Here is a 14566-nt window from a genome sequence, read left to right as displayed (position 1 = left end):
GATTCTAATGGGTATTTAATAAGTTTCTGTTTAATGAATAGACTCATACCTTTACACTCTGAGAAAGACATTCAAAGAGCATATCGCTGTGATTTGCAGAGTTACAACACTGGAAAAGAACCATGAGTGCACAGTGGAAAGAGCAATGAAATGGAAGGCAAGAACCCCAAGTTCCAAATCCTCCTTCAGAGTTTTGGGCCTTTAGCAAGATACTTAATCTCTGGAGCTAGACCAGTTTATATACATTACAAAAGTATAAACCAAAAATAAACGCAGCAATCCATTGCAGTAATTAGTTTTCAGAAAGTACTTTCTTAAATTATTTACTTCTTTCCAGGTGAGGCTTATCCTTATGGCTACACATCAAAGCAGCTTGTATGTCATATACTAAAGTTTGGCTCTAGCCTCAAGATGACTTTTTTCTTCCCAGGTTAGCTTTAAAAATAATAATCTACCAAAACTTATCCTTCTCATCCCACTCCTAGCTTTTAGACTCCAGCCTCGTTCTCTGCATGTTCCTTTTCATCAGTCATCTGTCACTTTAAATTCTTACTTAGTCCCAGAAGAAGACTCAGTAGGGCCCAAGGTTATAATAAACCATTCACTCTTTGTAGTGAGCTCTATGGGAACCCGGTATGTTGACATTTTAGTTAATGTCTTAGACGACTTCTATCAGACCCTTCATTCTACCAAGGTCTGTCTGGGTTGAGTGAAGTGTTAGTAGATCTGCCTCTCTGCTTGGACTTGTTTATCAGAGACCTGTCACAGCACAAGCAAATGAGACCAAAGCAAATGTTTCCAAAAAACAATAGAACATTTCTCATAGCTGCCACTTAACTTGTCTTACACTTAGAAATTAACACTGCAGTGTCTTTACTTCTAGTTTATGACAGCAGGGTGTTTCCTTGCTGAAAATTAGCAAACTTTTTCCACATGATTGTTACTTAAAGTTGTATAAGATGACTCTTGTTCTTACTGATTAAGCATATAAGCAATTTAGACTTACAGGTTTTTATTTTTAGAGGAAAGGAAAATTTCAAGAAAGGGCAACTTAATTACATTAGGCTTTATTTAGTGAACTGCTGACAGAATTTATAGTAGTATTTGTTTGCTAGGGCTGCTGTAACAAAATACCGTAAACCAGTAGCTTGAACAGCAGAAATGTAATGCCTCCCAATTCTGGAGGCTAGAAATCTGAACACAAGAAATGATGGCGTTGGCAAGTAGCTTCCTTCAAGGTCTGTGAGGAAAGGAGCTGCTCCAGGCCTCTCTTTGTGGCCTGCAGATGGTGTTCTTTTGTTGTCTTCTAAGTGTGTCTGTGTCACAATTTCCCCTTTTTATAAGAACACCAGTCATCTTGGATTAGGGACCCACCCTACTCTAGTATGACCTCATCTTAACTAATTACATCTGCAGTGACCCTGTTTCCAAATAAGGTCACATTCTAAGGTTATTGGAGGTTAGCACTCCAACATAGGCATTTGGGAGGAACACAGTTCAGCCCCTAATAGTACACTGCTGTCAAGGTTTCTAATGTCCTCCAAGGCAGAGAGCAAAAGTGTGTTTTCCTTTTTGTACAAAATGAGAAGACTGAAAGAGAAGTGAATTAATTTTTTTAAGATGGTGGACTCCCCAAGAGCTGAAAATCATACAAAAAGACGACTACTCCTTTGCTCTACCCACTGAACCAGACATCATCTTCACAGAGTTGTATCTTTGAACCTCATAGTATCCTATTCTGTAGAAATGTAGACTTTTAGTCTTAGAAGGGAACCAGAGAGAGGAAGGATGCTTCTTACCGTTACCCAAGTAGTAGAAGAACCAGCCTAGAGTGTACACCTCTTCCCACCAGGCTTACATTCCTTCAGCTATACTGGTGGTTGCCATTGTTGGTTGTTAGTAATTCCTTTTCTTCTGTATTTGAAAAATAACTGTGGCTGCTCTAAAAATGAATGTTATCACTGATTTTCTTTTCTTCGTAGTGGAAGGCATGTAGCCGATGTGTTTGCCTGAATTCCTTTGTTTATCCACAAGTATTTATGTACTTATTCTCATCTCTCATTTTAAAACCTGCCCTGATAAGGACTGGATTTGAGGCACCCTGGATTTTCCCAAATTATTCTTGACTCAGCGCCTACGTCAGAATAATCACAGAAAGATACGAGCTCCTTCCACTTTCCTATGAGCTGATTCTTCAGATGAGTGAACTTGACTTTGTTCCCAGTCCACATTTGGGGGTGTTGTTGTAGATAAGAAAGGTCCACTTATGAGGAACTGTTGTTTGTACACATGAACTGCCCGTCTGTGCCGTTTTAGTGTTACTGTGTAGAAGAGAGCTGATAATTGAACCTTGAATATGTCCCATAACCCTACATCCGATTAACTCACAATCTTTTGTGTTTTTCCTCCCATTTTAGCAAATTGATGGAGAAGCATTTCTGCTTATGACCCAGACAGACATTGTGAAAATTATGAGCATTAAGTTGGGCCCTGCCCTCAAAATTTTCAATTCTATCCTGATGTTCAAAGCCGCAGAGAAGAACTCCCACAATGAACTTTGAAGGTGGTGAATTTTGAGCACCATCAGCTTTCTGCTTTAAAGCTCATGTTTTACTCAAAGCACAAAGACAGCAGTAACTCCTAAGCGAGAAGTCTCCAAAACTCTAAAGAGCAACGCTGTCAGATTGTTTATATTCCTTAAGAGACAATATATACGAGTTCTTACGAAAGTGCTTGAGCTTTTAACCAGGTACTGTCTAACAACAGTACAACAGTCGTCTTTCGGTTCTGTTCACTGAGCTAAATTTATCTTTGTAAATCTTTTTGAGGCTGGGGGGGTGGGAGGGAAGGGGGACTTCATTAATTATTTATGGAAAAAGCGGGGGTGGGGGAGGGCAGAGTAAGAACTTTTGGCATTTTGTAAACATTGTTGAATTCTCTTTCATGTACACTGTTTCTTTTTCAACACTTTCAGGAACCTTTTTATATAATCAAACTTCAACTTAAACCAAATTTGTGAAAACCTGGCTAACTTTAGCCAGTGGAACTGTTATCTGTCTTGTTAATTCTGTGCCATATTTTGAATTGCAACATTATGCTAAGTATAACTTCGCAAGTCATGATATTGCCTAACTGCTTGTCATAATTTGTTGGGGCTGAATAGTTGTAAAAATTACCTTTCTTTAAATCAGTGTTTTTACTTTTGCACGCAATTATGAAATGTTAAACAAATTACTTTTCACCAGCATCTTGACTTAATTACCAAAAACATGTATATAAATAATGGAATTGAAAAATAAAATATATAAACATAAATGAATTAGGTGATGTATTTGAATGACATCAGTCTCATACATCGTGGTGCCCTGTGTGTTTACAGGACTCCAGTGTTATCAAAGGAATATGCAGTTATATTGGGGGGCTGTTTGTATGATCTTGAACTATTTATGAGATGATCTTGAGCTTCTAATTGTCATTGAAATAACTGTGGTGCTCTTCAGAGATGAAGGGCTCATTCTATTGATATAAACACTAACCTGGAAAGAGCTCTGTCTCAGACCTTGCAGTGTCCTCCAAACCCAAAGGTTTTTTTTAGGATTGGCTGAAGAGAGAGTGTATAGATTTTACCCAAGAGGCAAGATTTGAGGGAGCAGCGCCAGTCAACACAAAGATTCTAAATGCTCACAGATGAGGGAGGCGACCTTCCCAGAGCAGTTATTCAAGGAGCTCTGTTTTGGAGAGACTCTTTTCTCCTCAGTATAGAAGCATACAGATGCACTTTAAATGAAAGCCCTTGATGACCTATAAACTGATAGCTGGTAGTGTTACTTTTGCAAGAATGCATCTCCAACGCAAAAGGTAAATTATTTTATCAGCCTATGTATGTAACTTTTAATTCCAGGATTGGATATTTATTTAAGAACTATTTTAAAAGTAGAAAGTAAGTTTGTAGCATGTTGTCTGAATTCTGGGGAAAGGTCCACCTCTTTCCTTAGTTGCTTTCATTTTTTCTCATGTAGGATTCCCTTGATATTCCCCCCTGCATTGGAAGTCTATGAGTGGTCCTTTGCTTTTGTCATAATTCAAGGTAAAACAGGGCCCATGACCCCCCCCACTTCATTTCTTTGCATAAATCTGCTTTAAAAAAAGTTTTTTGTTGTTAGTTCTTTTCTCCTTTTTTGTTCAGAATTTGTACATTCAAGTTGCACTTGTTATACCTGACATGAATGAAATAAAATCTTAATTGCAGATACTTTTTTATATATGTATGATTCTTAAGAAACCTTGTCAGATAGGAGGGGCATATGAGAGCAGGAACAATATCAAACATATGGGCACTAGATACCTGTGTAATGAATGAATCTGTAGGATTTGGAATTGTTTGTCAAACTATGTCCCAGATGATGTGAAGAGTGACAAAAAGGAAAAAAAAATCAATTTTATGGTTATGTCAAGTAGGATTCACACGCATTGAGAACTTTTCCCTTCTAGTTTAAAGCACATATTGTAACAGAGGAGCCTTTTAAATCTTACTGAAAACATCTACTCATTCTAAGAAGCATGTTGTTGTATGTTAGAGGCGAGGCATTAACCATCCCTATTAGGGTGGAAGAGTCTTCCACAAGAAGAGGAAACCTTTCACCATTCCATCCCTGGGATATAGTCTAAGTATAGTCTAAGTTTTAACAGAGGAAACAGGGAGCCGTGATGACAGGGAGGTCCCTGAAATGAGAGAAGCAGGCTTGGAGTAAGACAAAAGGGAGGGATGGGGAATGTGGAACTTGACAGAACCTTCCCATCTCTAAAGGCATTTTAAAAAATTACAAACACTCTGCAAGCCAAAGGAGTCCGTCCTGTCTACCGGTTGAAATATTACCCCAGGTTGCTATTTTGCAACTTCTAGATTCAGTGGACTCAGCTTCCAAAGAAAATAGGATTAGGTTGGTCAAGAAATATTGAATATTTGCCAAGTGGCATGGCCATGCTGTCCACTGGAGACAGATACACCATTGAAAGAGACAATAAAGCTCATGGTCAGAAGGAGACAATAAAGCTCATGGTCAGCGCATGTCTGAGCCAAACTTCACTGCAGTTACCTTGCAGCTCCACCCCTATCTCTCCGCCCCCGCCCCCCGCCCCCCCCCCCCCCCCCCCGCCGTCCAAAGGAACAAAGAGAGGCTTTCTTTCAAGGCTAACCCTAAAAAGAAAGATGATACAAATGAACTTATTTACAAAACAGGAACAGACTCACAGACTTAGAAAACAAACTTATGGTTACCAAAGGAGAAAGGTGGGGGGAGGGATAAATTGGGAGTTTGGGATTGACATATACACACTATCATATATAAAATAGGTAATCAACAAGGACCTACTGTATAGCACAGGGAACTCTACTCAATATTCTGTAATAACCTAAATGGGAAAAGAATTTGAAAAAGAATAGATGCATGTATATGTGTAACTGAATCACTTTGAGGTACACCTGAAACTAACACAACATTGTTACAACTGTACTCCAGTATTAAAAAAAAAAAAAAGCCAGCCATAGAGACTGTGGACCTCCAAGAGAAAGGACTCTTTAAGAACTTGGTAAATTCATTTGGGAGAAGAGAAGTAAGATTTTGAAATTTAAAAAAACAGGAGGGGGAAGTGTAAGCTGGGACGAAGTGAGAGAGTGGCATGGACATATATACACTACCAAACGTAAAACAGATATAGCTAGTGGGAAGCAGCCACATAGCACAGGGAGATCAGCTCGGTGCTTTGTGACCACCTAGAGGGGTGGGATAGGGAGGGTGGGAGGGAGACGCAAGAGGGAGGAGATATGGGGATATATGTATATGTATAGCTGATTCACTTCGTTATACAGCAGAAACTAACACCAGTGTAAAGCAATTATACTCCAATAAAGATGGTTTAAAAAAAACACAAAAAACGGGAGTGGGGAGAGAATAATTGGAGGAAATAAAAGAAACTTTTTTTTGTAAGGAACTAAAGGCACATTGTAGTGAAAGGGAAGAAATGGAATCTGTAGAATTGGGACTAGTTATTCGAAAATGAAATGTACCAAATTGTTATTGCCTGTCCATTCTCATGTAAGGAGCGAATAGTCATTGCAGAGGTGGGCAACTGATCTTTCATTTTCTTTTATCTCACTGACTTAAGCATTTTAATGAACAGTTAGATAGTATTTTGCAGTATTTCTAGAGACGTGCTATAAAAATATTTCTTCAGTAATTCATATGAGCCCTTTTCTTATTAAACTTCAAAAAACATTTTATTTGATGAAGTAACCCAGGAAATGTCCATCGCATTGTGGTGCAATATTAGCACACTTAAATTCTTCAGTCTCTAAACCCACCAGTTCCGTCAAAACTAATGTTGAGATTGTGATGATGACAAGGGGCACCTTAAAACTAATGTTGGATGAATTACAACATGGGGCTTTGGGCTGGGTAAGGCACCAGGACTAGGGCTCCTGAGAGAGGCTGGAGAGCCAGTCTAGGAAGGGTCCTAACCTGGAAGCTAGAAGCTGGGGCCCAAGTGGTGCTGGGAGTGAAAAGCAAGATCCTTATCACAGATCAAAACAAGCCCAAGGGGCAACCAGGGCAGATGAGGTCAAGGTGAAGGAAAACCGGAAACCGTGTGGGGAGACAAGAACCAGGCACATCACTGTATCTCAAGGGAGGGAAGCAGAGAAAGATGAAGACGGGTCACAGATGATCAAAACCTGTGCCAGCGAGATTGGCCAGAAATGAGACCTCAGGAATGCAGCAGCCCGGGTTCTCAACAGGTATGAATGAAGGAAACCAAAACACTCCCCAGGGCGGGTCAGCTGAGGGAAAGAGGAACTGGGGAGTGTAAGCATCTTCTTAAAATGCTCAAAATGTTTCCAAGCAATGTTCAGACCAGAGGCAGAACCACAGGCCCCAAGTGTGCAGCTCCTGGACATTAAGTCTTTCAAAAGTGGGCACGTTGACTTAAGTGCAAGGTCATATCCTAATCTGAAGGATTTAAGAAAATGTGAAGCGTAGTGTCTTTTAAAAACTAATGCACGCTTGAAAGTGTTAACTTGGACTGGAATTGCTTAGAACTCAAAATAAACATCTCTTTAAGTAGTATTTTATTACAGAATTTCAAGAAAGAAAGTATTGAAGATGTAAAGATAGAAGGCATTGATATTCATTCAAATCCTAGAGACAAGATGATTTTCTAATACCTACCTCTACTAAATCAAAACAATTTTTAATAGTTTCAGCCATCCCAGAGATCAATTCTGATAAAATATTTGGCATGCTATTAAGTGACTGGGTGTTGAAATCCTACTTCCTTTTCCTTTCCTTTCACAGAAGGAAAATATGGACTGTGCGTGTCAAAAATCAGTGTCTCTAGGAAGTTGAGGGTGTGGGACAGTCTTCTTGGACACTCGATCCCAAATACATGGAAGGCAGCTATGAGAGTGGCCAAGGCTGTAATACAGTCATCCACCTTTGTGAGTCTCTCTTTTTCTAAATACAAAGAAAATTCACAGACATCCATGTTGAAAGCGTTCTTAACCTCTAACACGGGTGTGGACACTTGCACCTGAAAAAAAAAAGATTACAGTAGTCACCACCCCATGATGTGTAAACTAGCTAAATAATACAAGATGCCTCAATCTAACCATGATATTACAATATATGAGCTTGTTGCAATTTAGCATTATTTGTAAATATGACAAAACATAACTTCAAAATAGGCCACCATCCTGCTTCAAATAAATAATCATATAAAGATATGAAATCTCAAACCAGTGATCATTGAAATACCGCATACCTTCTCATTCACAATGACAAAAAGGCTGGGATCCTCCCCGAAAACATCTGGTAGGAGTAAACAGGTGGCTGTCATCTTCATATCTGTCAAAGCAAACAGGCTCACAGTCCAAGTAAAAATAAGCTCTTACCAATTGTTGTAAGTAAAGCCAGTATCAAAACATGTGGATTATTTTTTGTTACCTTCTACAGAGAACAAACGAGACTTCTTAGATCAGTGTTTCCCTACCATTTTTTAAACCAACATCCCCTTCTAATAAACATTCAAGATCTCCTGTTCTACCCTCCAGATCACTGCCAGGAGAAGATAAGAGTTCTGTACTCTCTGTCCCTCAGCCAGGGTGATATCATTGTACTCTTGTGTACCTTGTGGCTTGTAAATTACCTTGTGTATGAAATTAACAGGTTACTAGTTTCCTAAATATAATTTTACAATATCAAGTGTACTTTTAAAATCTACACCTCAACTCCTCCTAGTTGAGAAATTCTTTTTTCTTTCCCACATGTTGTTTCACTGAATTCTACAAAGCATGGCTTTCCTAATTACCCTGAATTACACAGATAACTGAGACCAGATCACCCTATCCCTTAGGTTTACTAACGTTTCAACATGTCTTCATCCGTGTGCTGTTTCATTTTTTCTTGCAATGCAATATTGATTGGATTGTCCACCAAAGAAAAAGAAGCCAGTATATTTTCTGAATAGGATTCCAAAATGTGCCTTGTTTTCTTATAAATATCTGTTCTTGTAAGAAGTTGGAATTCTCTGAACAGCTGAAAAAGATCACAAGAAAAGCTAATGTATAGAATGTAAGGAAGTAAATTACTCTTTAGAATTATATTAAGCTCTGAATGTTAGTTTATATACTAGATATTTGATTAGCTTTAGTGGAGAAGTATAAAGACTTAGGACGGAGGAGGAGAAAAGAACGAAAGCTGTCAGATTTCAGGAAGCAAACCTTGAAAAATTCCTGACCATGGTATCCTAAAGGGAAAAGAGCTTTAGAAACTCTGTAAGATCAGACAGAAATAAAGGGTGAAAACCAAAATGAGTCTAGGAGATTTGACTACAAGGTGAAAGCAAAAACAGTTTACCTGTGTGGAAACCCCTTTACTCAAAACCACCTTTTCTTGCCACTGCCTAAGTTCTTCCCTGCGGAGAAGTCCACCACCACTGTCCCCCTCCCAACTTTTCTGACAGAGTGGCATTATAAGAAGACTGTTCGTCACCCACACTAGTAGGAATTATGTAATTATCACTTTCCTTAAAACACTGTAAGGAACAGTTATATGCTACCCACTGGGTCTCATCATTTCCTGAGTATCTTGATGGATCCTAAATTGCCCAAAGATTAGGTCCAAAAGTTAAGTTATTGGAAAACTGGCATTCACATTCTCATGAAGACACAGCGGCTCTACTATCAGGCAACACTCAGTGGACGACTAATTTAGATTAATACCCTACAAAGAACCTCTCTCAGCAGGGAGATGTGAAGTGAGGCATGAGGAAGGTAAATATTGTCCACTTTCCTGGGCGCACAGCTTAGGAATTTTTTTAACCTTTTTCAAAAAAAAATAATCTCAGGTCGACCTTAAAGTTGCAGAAAGAGTAAACAGAGCTCGCAACTTCCCCCAAGGCTAACCCTTCTGATCCATTTGAAAGTACGCTGTAGATATGACGCCCTCTTACCCCTTAATTCTTCATTGCATATTATTATTCCTTGTACTTAGCTAGAAGTACAAGGATGCTTTCCTATATAACTACAGCATAACCATCAAAATCAGGAAAATCGAATCCATTCAAACTTGCCAGTTGTTGCAGTCATGCTCTTTATAAATCCAGAACCTAATCCAGGAACACGTGAGATTTAGATATCATGTTTCTTTAGTCTCCTTCAATCTGAAGCAGCATCTTGGTTTTCTTCAATTCCCTGACATTTTTGAAAAGTAGAGGCCGGTTACTTAGCAGAGCGCCCTTCATTCTAGGTTTGTACGATGCTTCTTCATGATTTATGAATCATGGCAAGAATGCTGGCACCCCTCCATCAGAAGGTGGTAACTGGTGCCAGTACTGACGACACTAACTTATCACTCGGTGGAGATGGAATCTGACGGGTTAATTAATATATGTTATTAACATATAGTTGTAAGTGTTTTAAGGGGGGTTTCCCTTGAGTTGATGTAAATATATTGTTTTTCCTGTCTTTCAGCCATAAGATTTCACATCCACCAATGATTCTTGCCTGAATCAAGTATTACTATTGAATATGATAGTTGCCAAATGGTGATTTTCTAATTCCATAATTCTTTCTAAATTTATTGGCTTTCTACTCTACGGTGTAGCTTTCTCTTCTCCTACATTAATTTATTCATTTATTTGTATCACTACAGAATAATAAATCCCTCTTTACTCAAATGATCATAACTCTAATCCTTTCATTATTTACATTAATGCTCAGATTGTCCACATTCGGCCAGTAGGAGTTGACCCCTGAATCCTCTTGACACAGCCTCTTGGTCTGTGAGCACTTCCTTAGTTTCTGGCACTACACAATATTTCAGGCTCATCTCGTATTTTTTCTGCCTCAGCCTTGGAGTCAGCTATTTCTCCAAAAGCCCCGGGTTCCTTTTAATGGAGAATGATATTTAAAAACTAAGATTTCAGCCCTTGATGTGCTCATTGCTTCACTGGTGTTCTAGGATTTCTTACAGAACAAAGCTAGGAAATACATATTTGTATATACATGCACACATACAGACATACATCTATCTGTTTAAATATCTATATATACGTATTAAAAACCATGAGTTCACACTGATACCTTCAATTCCAACCCAGCAACACAGGCCTTATTCCAACCTCCCTGCTTCCCATACATCCTCTCTCAACAGCGAAAACCTGGCTCCCATTATCCCGGATGTATTGATATTTACTTATTTGCCCAAATCTTCCCCAAACATCATGTAGCCAAACCCCCAGCCACGAATGGTCAGTCACAGAATGGCCAACCCGATATTTACTTATTTGCTCAAATCTTCCCCAAACCTCATGTAGCCAAACCCCCAGTCGTGAATGGTCAGTCACAGAACAGCCCCTCTTTCTACAACCCCAGGTTTTGTCCCAAAGGTTATTAACCTTAATCATTTTTCCTTTTCTATTCAGATTGGATCATTTCTATCTTCAAGTTCACAGACCCTTAGTTTGCATTTCCCAATAAGCATTTCCCTATCCAATGATGTTTTCATTTCAGATAAATGTTCTTTTCAGTTCTGAATTTCAATTTGGTTCTTTTAAAATATATATTCCATTCTCTGCTAAGATGCCCCGCAGTGCTGCTGCATGGAATTCACTGGTTTTACCGTGTTCCTACCACCCTGAAGCAGCTGGCTTGATAGAACGGTGAAATGGCCTTTTGAAGACTTCGTTACAGCACCAGTTAGGTAGCAGTTCCTTGTAGGGCTGGGGAAAGGTTCTCCAGGAGCTGTATATGTGCTGAGTCAGAGCCCAATATATGGTGCTGTTTCTCTCATAGCCAGAATTCACAGGTCCAGGAATCCAGGGATAGAAGATGGAGCGGCACCACTCACTATTACCCCTAGTGACCACTAGTAGGGAGTCTGGATTAAACTGTGTTCCTTTCAAGGGTGTTAAATTTTGTTGTAGCAGGCAATTAAATTTCTGGTTGATCCTTCTGGTTCTGTCAGACTTAATCTTATTGTTTGTTTGAATGAGTTTGTTTCGGTTTATTTTGGGGTTTGTCCTTAGTTCTAGTCAATGGCCCCAACTCAAATCTAGGACATAAAGTATGGACTTCCTGGAGTCTCAGATGGACGCCCAAGACTCTCAGCAAGGTCTTCCCACTCTGACTGGGCCGGAATTCTTATTTTTCAACACCGTGTCGCCTCTGCTTTCAGGTTGCCGTCCTGTGGCAGCCCCTCTTCGCAGCTTTGTGGGGTCTTGTCCTGTGCAGTCCAGCTCTCAGCCGAAGACCTCTGGGGGATCCCTCCATGGACTTCTGCCCTCCATCTTTCCTCTAGGACCTTCTCTCGCAAATACCAGCTACTTCATCATTCCCAAACTCCCACCTCTAACTATTCAACTCTGTGAGACCACCATTCTGCTTGGCTTTCACCTTTTTGTGCCATGATCTAGAAAGTAACCCCAAGGAAGAAAACTGAGGCACATCCTGTATGTTCCCCTTTAATCAAGATCAGAGTCCTACGGATACAGAGAACAAACTAGTGGTTGCCAGAGGGAAGGGGATGGGGAATGGGTGAAACACATGAAGGGGACCAAGAGGTAAAAAATTACTAGTTATAAAATAAATAAGTCACAGGGATGTAAGGTACAACACAGGAAATATAGTCAATATAATTGTAATAACTTTCTATAATGCATAATCTATAAAAATATCGAATCACTATGTTGTACGCCTGAAACTAACATAATGTTGTAAGTCAACTATAATTCAATTAACTTATTAAAAATAATCAATTTCATAGAACAAACAAAAAAAAGAGCAGAGTCCTGCAATGCCTACTCTCCAATGCCTGGAAGCAGTTGCCTCATAGATATTTTTCCCAGTTTTATCCATGTTAATGATGGGAAGTAGGTCCAGGACCAGTTTCTCCATCATGGCCAAAAACAAAACTCAGATTCTCTTGTTTTCCTTTGAAACTTTATATTAGCTGGTGATTCTTAGGCACTTCACTTAAGTTTTAAACAATGATTGTTGAAATAGTTTCTCAGTAATGTGAAAACTATAGCATTTCAAAGGATTTACTGGAAATTTGAGGAATTATTTAAATTTGTGTTTGGTATTTTCCCCTCTTCAACTTTTCTTACTTGTTTTGTGCCACATCCACTAGGTCCCAGTAACAAATTCCTAGTTGATAATATTCTACTCTCAGGAAGTACATTTTAAAAGTTTAAATTTTTAAATTTTCTGTTGAGAGAAAGTTTTTTGAGAGGAGGACGTTGATGAGTACAGGTGGTAATTGAGGGTCCTGGGACCAGCTTCCCACACTGGCTGCTTCTCTTCAACCAACCTGCGTCCACCAGCTCCCTAAGCGCCAAGTGTTTACACATTGGCAGTAGAAACAAACAGGTGATGGGGGAGGTCTGAAGCAGAGGCAGCTGTCCTACTACAGGGATTGTTTGTTAGCTGGGTATTTGTAAGCAAGGTCGAACTTGCTTTTATTTTCAGAAGCACCACAAGGATTTTATGAATTGTTAATCCCAGCTAGCTACCCAAGGCTGAGTTAGGGACGTACTTCCTGAAGAAGCCTAAAATGTTTAATCCTTTTTTTTACAACAATAAATAGGGCAACTTTATTCAGTAAGTACAGCCATTACCAAAACTATACCCCAATCCACATTTTGAATATAAAGGTGAAAGACCTGAGGGAATAGGAAGAAAAGACTTACAGATGCCACAATGGGAGACTTAAACAAAGCAGGAGAGATACAGCCTTAGGTCTGAAATGTCTCTACTCTTCATTAGAGCTATAATGAACCCCAGATTTACTATCAACTATAGTTCTTTGAAAGGCCACTGAACCATAGCTCATCTGTTTTAATCACTAAAACTTTGTAGGCTGCAGTCCAGTGAAAACCTCAAAGGTTGCAACATCAGTGACCAGAGTAGCCTTACCAACCACTGTTGTAAGTGGGGAATGGGGAAAATACATGAAGGGGACCAAGAGTCCCCTTGGTTTGTGTCCCCCACCAAATGTTTGTGTCCCCCACCAAATTCATATGTTGACACCTAGCAGTGTGATGGTATTAGGAGATGAGGTCTTTGGGAGGTGCTTAGGTCATGAGGGCAGAGTCCTCATAAATGGGGTTAGTGCCCTTATACAAAAGCCCCCAGAGAGCTATCTTGCCCTTCAGCCGTATGAAATTACAGCTAAGAAACACCATCCATGAACCAGAAAGTAGACTCTCACCAGACACTAAATCTGAAGGTATCTTGATCTTGAACTTCCCCGACTCCAGAACTGGGAGAAATAAATTTCAATTGTTTATAAGCTACTCAGTCGATGGTATTTTTGTTTACAGCAGCTAGATTGGACTAAGACACCAACCATCTACTAACTCATCCAGCATTCAAAAAAATCAATACTTCATTTGTATTTTACACACAGTACTCTGCTAGGTACTTTGGGAACTACTACAATGTTCAGAACATGCTCCTTACATTTAAAGAGTTTACAGGCTATCAGTTTAACAGTTTTTTGCTTTAAAAGTATATTTTGTACGTGTGTCAATCTGGCATACTCTTCTAACAGCTAGAGGCTACCGTATATTACTGTTCCTAGCAACCCAAAGATTAAGGAGAAAGCAAGCAATAAATAAGGTAGGGTTGCTGAGAAAAAATTAAATAAAATAATCCATGTAAAGCACTGAGAACATAGCTGCTATGTAGCAAACACTCAGATGTTTGCTATAGACATTATGTTTAAAATAAAGCATGTAGGCAAATTCTTATTTCCGTTTCTTTTGGAAGAAGAAAAGCCTGTAAAACTTTTCATTTCCAGTTTGGTTGACTGCACCTACAGAATTCCTCCATGAAATGTATTCTCAGATAAAAACATTGAAGAGTCTTTCATTATACACTACAGCCAAAATTACACTAAAATTGTACCAGGACCCTTTAATGTCCACCTTAAATAAACTAAATGGCAGGGTGTCTGATCTACCCATAAACTTTGTGTATTTTAAGACCACTTTATGAAATGATTTAGGATCA

The 14566-nt window shown here is 39.2% G+C and overlaps 2 protein-coding genes across 8 annotated transcripts in view; one reads left to right on the top strand and one right to left on the bottom strand.

The window, feature by feature from the left end:
* L3MBTL3 (L3MBTL histone methyl-lysine binding protein 3) overlaps positions 1 to 3315 on the top strand; it is a 117759-nt gene extending 114444 nt beyond the window's left edge. For all 7 annotated transcript variants that reach the window (XM_060029973.1, XM_060029974.1, XM_060029978.1 and 4 more), the window contains one exon: positions 2418 to 3315. In XM_060029973.1, the coding sequence (XP_059885956.1) occupies positions 2418 to 2561 (144 nt within the window). In that variant the 3' untranslated portion in view covers positions 2562 to 3315. The remainder of the gene's footprint in view (positions 1 to 2417) is intronic.
* A 3984-nt stretch (positions 3316 to 7299) lies between these two features.
* Positions 7300 to 14566, bottom strand: part of SAMD3 (sterile alpha motif domain containing 3) — a 47504-nt gene continuing 40237 nt past the window's right edge. Inside the window, exons 9-11 of the mRNA XM_060030533.1 lie at positions 8417 to 8588; positions 7816 to 7898; positions 7300 to 7584 (exon numbers count right to left, since the gene is read on the bottom strand). Of these exons, the coding sequence (XP_059886516.1) occupies positions 7300 to 7584; positions 7816 to 7898; positions 8417 to 8588 (540 nt within the window). The remainder of the gene's footprint in view (positions 7585 to 7815; positions 7899 to 8416; positions 8589 to 14566) is intronic.

This window comes from Delphinus delphis, chromosome 14 (assembly GCF_949987515.2).
Source record: "Delphinus delphis chromosome 14, mDelDel1.2, whole genome shotgun sequence".
Classification (NCBI taxonomy): domain Eukaryota; kingdom Metazoa; phylum Chordata; class Mammalia; order Artiodactyla; family Delphinidae; genus Delphinus; species Delphinus delphis.
The sequence above is the reverse complement of the archived record's forward strand: the minus strand, read 5'-3'. Positions and strand labels throughout refer to the sequence as shown.